Consider the following 8,187-nt stretch of genomic DNA (forward strand, 5'->3'; position numbering starts at 1 on the left):
CAATTCTCAGTGCAATCTCTCATTATTTCACTCCTTCCTGCTTTACCAGGTCATCAGACTTGTCTGGTCTTACTTCTCTTCAAAAGTCTAATCAATTCAAATTTACATCGCCTCTACTCTTGAATCTCTTGCTCAACTCTGGATTACTTGCACCTATCCAAGTACTACATGGAAGTCATAATCTAGATGACAGGGCCTACTACAATCTGATATTAGCTAATCTAAACTGAGATCTCAGTCATATACCAATCCTTTTACTCTCACCAATCTGACAAGTTTTCAAGCTTCCTCACATGACCCCCATTTCTATATCCAATCAGTTGTCATTTCTTGTTTCTATCTTTTAGCCTACCAATAATAATTCAGGTCGTAATCATCTATCACTAGGATTACTACAATAGCTTCCTAATTGGTTCCACTGCATTTAAACTTTCCCCTTTCTAAAGCACATACTTGACTACTTCACCATTTCTATTCAAGAAGCTTCAATGATTATCTTTAGGGGGGGAAAAATCTCTCTAGCACTTTTAAGTGCTTTACAATATGGTTGATTGAACAAGATATTATCTCCCAATAGTATTGCTACTGCATAGGCTGTCTCCCAAATCTACAATGCTCTCTCCTTATTTCTGCCTCTTGGAAACCTAGTTCCCTTTCGAGTCTCTACTCAAGCGTCACTTCCCACAAGAGTTCCTGATTTCGGACCAGGAGATCATTATATACTTCAACAACAATACTAGATGATGACCAGTTCTGATGGATCAGGCCATCCTCAGCAACGAGATCAACCAAATCATTTCTAATGGAGCAGTAATGAACTGAACTAGCTATACCCAGAAAAAGAACTCTGGGAGATGACTAAAAACCATTACATTGAATTCCCAATCCCTATATTTATGCCCACCTGCATTTTTGATTTCCTTCACAAGCTAATTGTACAATAATTCAGAGTCTGATTCTTTTTGTACAGCAAAATAATGTTTTGGTCATGTATACTTATTGTGTATCTAAGTTATATTTTAATATATTTAACATCTACTGGTCATCCTGCCATTTAGGGGAGGGGGTGGGGGGGGGTAAGAGGTGAAAAATTGGAACAAGAGATTTGGCAATTGTTAATGCTGTAAAGTTACCCATGTATATATCCTGTAAATAAAAGGCTATTAAATAAAAAAAAAAAAAAAAAAAAAAAAAAGAGTTCCTGATTTCCCTAATTATTAATGCTCCATATCCTGCACACTCTCACCCACTAAATTTCTCCTGATACATTTTATATTTCTCCAAGTAAATCGCACAAACTTTGATTGGCAGGGATCATTTATTCTTTTTTACTCTTTTGTGTCCCAAAAACCTAATATATAATAGGGATTTAATCAATGAGTTGAATCAGACTGACCTGACCCCACCCCACTCTCCATGCTTGCACTTTCCAAACTTAGTTATTCTGCTTGGTTCTATTTAGGAGTTTTTGCCTTGTTTGCTCCGACTGTAGCTGGAAAAAAATTCCCTTAACACTTAAAACTCCCTTTTTTTGAAGAACTTCAGGAGAATCCACATGACACCTAAGACACCTTTGCGGATTATTTCCCCAGCCGAAAGTAATCTAATTCTTAACTTAAAAAAAAAAAAAAAAAAGTTTTTTGTCTGGACTTTTCCTTTGCACTTATCACATAAGTGATAAGTTTCTGTTAAGAAAGAACAGAATACTTAATTGTGTAAGGTCTTATCTTGTCCTATCAAATCATAAGTGGTGCACACTGGTCCTTCAGGGATTATGATTTTTCAATACTGCTTGAATTCAAATCCCGAGTTAGGCACTTATTAGCTATGTGAGATCCTGGGCATATCACGTAATCTCCGCAAGTCTCAGTGCCCTCGTTTGTAAATCGAAGGTAATCTCAGCCCTTACCGGGCACGGTTATTTCAGGACTCCAATGAGATAACACGCGGCAACTGCTTGGCAGACCTTAAAGCATATATAAATGCTATTATTGTCCTTGCATTCCGAGGTAGGCACCTGGTAGGCGCTTAGTAACTATCTGTGGAACTGCAGAACCGATTTCTCTGATTCTCCCACAAACTTAAGCTCTCAAAGGGCAAGCATCCCGCTTTATTCAGGAGCCCTGCCAAGGAAGATCGTGTTCACAGTGCTACCCCCGAAACAGGGTGAGACCCCTCCTTGAAAGGGGGACGGACATTTTGGGGAGGCCCGGAAAACCGAGGAAAAGGAAGCATCGGTTTTTATTGGGGGGGGGGAACCGGCCCAGAAGCCCAAAGGCCGGATGGTATCACTCTAGGATTTGGAGACTGGGGTTAAGGGTTCGGATTCTGACTCCGCCGCTTATCAGTTACGCGATTTGGGGCTTCCTTTCTTAACGAGGGGACAGGTTGGGCCAGATAACAAATGCTCTCTAAGGCTGCTTCTGGTGGCGCGTCCTAGGGCTTCAGGCCAGCCCCCTCTCGTTCCTCGCCCGGGGGTGACTTCGGATTGCTACCCCTTCCCCCCACCCCGCCGCCTCCACAGCGGGCGGGACACTGAGGCTCTGCGAGAATCCAGCAGGGCGAGGGGGGAGGGGAGGGGTTCCAGGGCCTGCTTGCCTGTCGCGGGGCGGTGAGGGTCCCGTCCACGTCGAAGAGGCAGAGAGCGGGCGCCGGACTAGCCATGCTGATACCTCAGGTCACGGGCGCGACAAGACGCGTAAGCACTAAAAGCTTCCGGGATCTGCCTTATGAGTCTTATGAGCCGTGGGGCACGCTGGGAAGGTGAAATGACTCACAAAACTACAACTCCCAGAAGGCAATTGCAACCCTCACTCCCCCCAGAATGCAACGCACCAAACAGATCCCACCCCTCTCTGGGCCTTGACCGATAGAGGTTAGGATGGGCACGCTACGCTGCCAAGTGGTTCCGGAGGACGGAGCAGGTTCTCTTCCGGAAGCGAGCAGCAGAGCCATGGTGAGCAGCTGGGGTTTCTAGGAGCGTGGGGAAGTGGGAGCTGCCTGAGCGCCGGAAAGAGTCCGCTGGGGAGCTCCCCCAGCTGGGAGGCCGGACTTAGTGACTTCATCTGCGATAGGTGGAAGGAACCTGTCTTCCAGAGTGGGTTGGGGTCCCTCAGGCCTCAGGCACCTTGTCTTTGAGATCGTGATTTCAACTCAATTGAATAAATTCAGTAAATGTTTGTTAAGCATCAGAGGTAAAAGACCGCACTTGCTCATAGTTTAGTGAGAGAGACAACATGCAAATAAAAGCAAAGCAAGCTATATGTAGCGTAAATGGGAATTAAAAGAGGAAAAGCCGTGGAATTGAGGGGTGAGGGAAGACTTCCGGCCGTGCCTGACCTCCGAACCGGCTGCGGGTCTCGTCTTCCTCTCACCTTCCCATCCGAGGTCATTAGGCAACGAGACCACCGCCCTTTTTTATGCTATACTGGGTCATCTTGCCCGAGTCGAGGTCGCGAAGTTTTCCTTGATCCTTTGTGCTGCTCTTCCCTCCCCCAAGCCCTTGGAGGAACGGGCCCTGGGTTGTTCTTTAACTCCTCCCACTCGCCCACCCATCCCCCATTGGCCGGAAGACTCTCTTGGCTCCCAGTTAAATCATCTTAGTGCCTTTTACTAGTAGACTATCCTCCTTCCTTTAAAAAAAATGTTTTTTTTATTATTATTTTGGTTACACATATATATTAACTTTTAAAATACACATTTCTTTAAGAATCATGTTGGGCCAGAAAAATCGGAACAAAAGAGAAAAACCACGAGAGGAAAAAAAAAAAGTGAACATAGTATGGTGTTGATTTATATTCGGTCTCCATAGTTCTCTTTCTGGATGCAGATGGTGTTTTCTATCCAAAGTTTATTGGAATTGCCTTGGATTAATGAGAAGAACCAAGCCTTTCATTGTTGGTCATGGCATGATCTTGTTACTGTGTACAATGTATTCCCGGTTCTGCTGATTTTGCTCAGCATCACTTCACGTATTCTCCCTTTTCTATGACATTCGCTTGGCTGTCAGACTGGCTTTCTTGCTGCTCACAGAACGCTGGACCTCAGCATAGGTCGCTCCCCGCCCCCAGCCTGAACACTCTTCCTTCTTTTCTTCTCCCTCTTTTAGGATCCTTGGCTTCCTTCAAGGGCCATCAAAGGAAGCCTTTCGAGATTTGAATAACCTTTCTCGCTCTATTTATTGTCTTTCACATCAAATCAGTTAGCAAGTTTTTATTAAATAAAGGCCAAAAAAATTAGTCTCTGTTTTCAATTAATACATGGTCTAATGGGAAGACAAAATGCAAGCAACAGTGTACAAACAAGCTATACACCTGATAAATTGGAATTAATCAACAGAGGAAAGGCACAGAATTAAGAATTGGTAGAAACTTCCTGTGGAAGGTCAAATTTTAATTGGAACTTAAACCAGGGAGACCAGAAGAAAGAGACATTCGTAGTGTTTAGTTTGAGAAAAACATGAAGAGGTTTCTGTGAAATAATCACAGATAGGGAGCTAAGTTTTAAAGTGATGAGGTTAGACCTGAACTTTAAGGAAGATCACTTTGATACAGGAGTGGAAGATGAATTAGAGTGGGGAGAGATTTGAAGCATTAGGAGACCAGCTAGCAGGTTCCTGAAGTAGTCTCAATGTGATATGATAAGAGCCTGCACAGAGTGTTGACCTTGTCAGATAGGCCAATTGAGAATTGATTAAGATAGGATCAATGGAACTTTGACAGCTTATTAAATATGGGAGATGAGAGTGAGGAGTTGAGGATAACATCTAGGTTGTGAGCCTGGGAAATTTGTGTTCTAAATATTTTTATTAATCTGTACTTACTTTTATATAAGTTGTATACCCTTGAGGGCAAGGACTCAACTTCCCTTTTATTTTATACTGGGATTTGTGAGAGAAGTTGTTTCTTTTCCTTTTCAGGTTACCATCTTCAAAGCTGGTTTCCCAATCCGTTGGGTGGCAATGTTGCAGCCTCGATCTTGGTGTAGCAAGATGCAAGTTCCTATTTTGTCTGTGGGCAGGCCTATTTCCACATCCCCTGAAAAATCATCAGCCATAGAGACTGAAAAATTCCAGATGATTTATCGGTTTCCTGGCATCAGATTCTGTGGGTCTCTATCCCGGATGAAGATTCTGCAGACAGGGATTACTTTGGTAATATTGCCACCTAGCTGTTATTGGTACATGCAGGATCTCATTCCCCTGGACTCCCTATTTTTCACAGGGGGTATTGCTAGCTTTGCCCTAGTGATGTTGTATTGCATTAGTCATTTCTTTCAGCGGCTTGTTGGGATCCTTTATGTGAACGAGGCTGGCACTATGTTGCGAGTGGCACACTTGACATTCTGGGGCCGGCGTCAAGATACATATTGCCCAGTGGCCAACATAATTCCTGTATCTGAGACCAGTGAACATCCCTTTGATGTTTTCTTGAAGATGCACCAGTATGATTGTGATCAGACCTTCTACTTAACACTGCGCTTTGGACACATCCTGGATAAGAAACGCTTTGCACAAGTATTTGGGAATCTTGATGGAAAACGTTGATGATTTGGTAGGAAAAACTCCTGCACTTTAGGGAATGCTCTTTCACTGTAGCTTTATCTCCCAAGGCTTAAACTAGAGGAGGTTAAGAGGAAAGAAACTTGAGTGTTTGGTTGCAATCAACAAAGATCTATGTGCCATGCACTTGTCTTTCAAAGTCAAAAGATACGTGAACTAGAAGCAGACCTAAGTTTCTGGTAAAACAACTGCTGAACAGATTTTGAAAAAGCAGTACTCAATGGAACCATGAAACTGCTTTTAGTGATGCAGTAGGAATTGATTTTTTTCTACTTGTGTACTTTTTCTGGAAAAAGGCAGTTTGATTTTCTGGAGAGAAAGTTGTCTGGACACAGTGGATCCTTTTCCTGCTTTGACTGATTATAATGGCCATTTTGGCATATGAATGTCATTTAATCTATCAAAAAGAAAGTATTATTATGCTGATAGATAGTAAATGCTTGAGGAAGACAGGACTAGTATAAAAACACGGTTATTTCATCCCTCTCAGAAAGGCAACTTTGTGTACTTCCCAGAAACATGATTGAAATCAAAGATTAGCATAAGATCATAACTGAGAATTATTACTATTATTTTTTACCTTTCAGAGATTTAAATAATCATACACTGTTGATTACAACCTAATAAAAATGTTGTGGGAGTTGAGTCATTTGTTCATGTATTTCTGTTTTTTTACAGAGCTTCAGCAAGGCAGCATAATCCATTGGGTGATGTTGCAGGTAGGAAGAGGGATAAACCATCATTTAACTTTTAAGAAGTTTAAGTTAAAACTTAACTTCATTAAATTTTAATGAGGATCTTCAACAGGTGTTATCTACCACAGAGTCAGGTTTCCGGGATGGGGGAAAGCTGCAGTAACTTGATTCATGACAAAAGAATTAAAAGGGGCCCTTTGCAAGTACTTCAAGAAAATCATGAGATGAATCAGCCTGTAAAATATGAAAGCAGCATTTCAGGTGTTCTTAAATTAGTCCACTTACTTGCATAATCATGACATATGAAGGGACTTTAATTCATTGATGAATTTGCTCCATGTCAACAAGATGGGAGGAGAGGCAAAAGAATAATACAAGTCATTCAAGGAAAGAGCAAGTGTAGGAGGAAGAACTGGAAAAAAAGGTTATAATTTATAAGGACAAAAGAAAAAATGTTTTCCTACCATTTTTGTTCATTTTACATTGATAAATGTATATGAAAGATCATAAGTTTACCTGTAAGTTTTCAGAGTAAGTAGCTCTTCAACAGTCACTTAAGAAGATAGTAACTTTGGATCACAAGATTCAGAACTATAAGCCAGGAATAATTTCAGTAAGAAGCACTTTTTTTCAGAACATAGGCATTTATGCTGTCCCTCAAACATAAAGCTGCTGTTATTAATTATCAAGGTATGCCAAGTTACTTTTTAGTAATGGGGCATGGTGTAATGACCTTGGAACCTCTGCCTCAGTTTCCTCATTTGTAAAACGAAGAAGTTGTAAATGGTAGCTTCAAAGGTCTTTTCTAGCTTTAAATGTATGAGCCTAGTAGAAAGATTTGAGACTAAATGTACACTGGACAAATGTGCACTAGCAGATAGGAGACTTAGGTTCCAAGTCTGTCTCTGCCACTAAGGAATTGTGTGAACTAGAAGAGTCCCAAGTTCTTTTGAGCTCTTACATTGTGGTTCATGCAATACCACCAGAGGGCGCAAAAAAGCACATTATGATCATCTTAAACTTAACCATACTGCAATAAACAAAATTAAAAAACAACTGTAAGAAAACTGACTTTTTCAACTCAATTCTGGCAATTGCCCCAATTCTTTATCATCATTAGAACCTCTGAAGTCTAGTCCATTCCTTACCTAATCATAAATTCTATTTAGACTAGTCAACCAAACTTAAAAAAAGGATGTGATTAACTGATTGAAGAATTGTTTTCCAAGTAATAAAATAATTTGCTTTTTAAGTGAGTAAGCCAACCTTACACACATTATAAAACAGCAAGGAAAAGCAAATTAATTCTGTGGTATGTCAGCATCTGTAATTTGTACAATGAATTGAGCCCTTTATAAACAACAACCTTCAGAGGATAGAATTAATGCTTGGGGTTATAGGTGACTATATTATATTAATATGCTTGTGTAATTTAAGAAAATTATTTTATGTGTGGTCCTTTCTTTTAAGTAGATTCTACTTTATTTTTTTTTTGCTGAGGCAATTGGGGTTAAATAACTTGCCCAGGGTCACACAGCTAGAAGTGTTAAGTGTCTGAGGGCAGATTTGAACTCAGGACCTCCTAACTTCAGGGCTGGTGCTCTATCTACTGTGCTGCCTAGATGCCCCAAATAGCTTCTACTTTTAATGGAGATGGAAGCCTAAAGTCTAGAGTATAGAGAAGACCTCAGTTTGAATGCTTCCTTAGACATTTACTAGATGAATGACCCAAAGAAGTTATTTAACTTTGGGGCCTTAATTCTCCTCATCTATAACACGGGGGAGTTGTATTAGATAACTTCAGTCCCTTTTAGTTCCAGATTTGTGATTCTATGATACTGTCCAAGAATTGGTCTTTTGCAGACAAACTTGTTTTTGATAATTTATGAACTTGGTGTTTACATACTTTCAAGGTTAGCAAGTGTGTTATAT

General features: G+C 40.8%; 2 protein-coding genes across 2 annotated transcripts in view; one reads left to right on the forward strand and one right to left on the reverse strand.

The window, feature by feature from the left end:
- PMM2 (phosphomannomutase 2) overlaps positions 1-2,742 on the reverse strand; it is a 30,148-nt gene extending 27,406 nt beyond the window's left edge. The window contains exon 1 of the mRNA XM_003761716.4: positions 2,599-2,742. Within this exon, the coding sequence (XP_003761764.1) occupies positions 2,599-2,664 (66 nt within the window). The 5' untranslated portion in view covers positions 2,665-2,742. The remainder of the gene's footprint in view (positions 1-2,598) is intronic.
- A 107-nt stretch (positions 2,743-2,849) lies between these two features.
- Positions 2,850-6,209, forward strand: TMEM186 (transmembrane protein 186). The gene is made up of 2 exons (XM_003761720.4): positions 2,850-2,956; positions 4,919-6,209. The coding sequence occupies exons 1-2, from the start codon at positions 2,882-2,884 to the stop codon at positions 5,543-5,545; spliced, it is 702 nt and encodes a 233-aa protein (XP_003761768.1). The 5' UTR covers positions 2,850-2,881; the 3' UTR covers positions 5,546-6,209.
- Positions 6,210-8,187: the final 1,978 nt, after the last annotated feature.

Source organism: Sarcophilus harrisii, chromosome 1, assembly GCF_902635505.1.
Source record: "Sarcophilus harrisii chromosome 1, mSarHar1.11, whole genome shotgun sequence".
NCBI classification, from domain to species: Eukaryota; Metazoa; Chordata; class Mammalia; order Dasyuromorphia; family Dasyuridae; genus Sarcophilus; species Sarcophilus harrisii.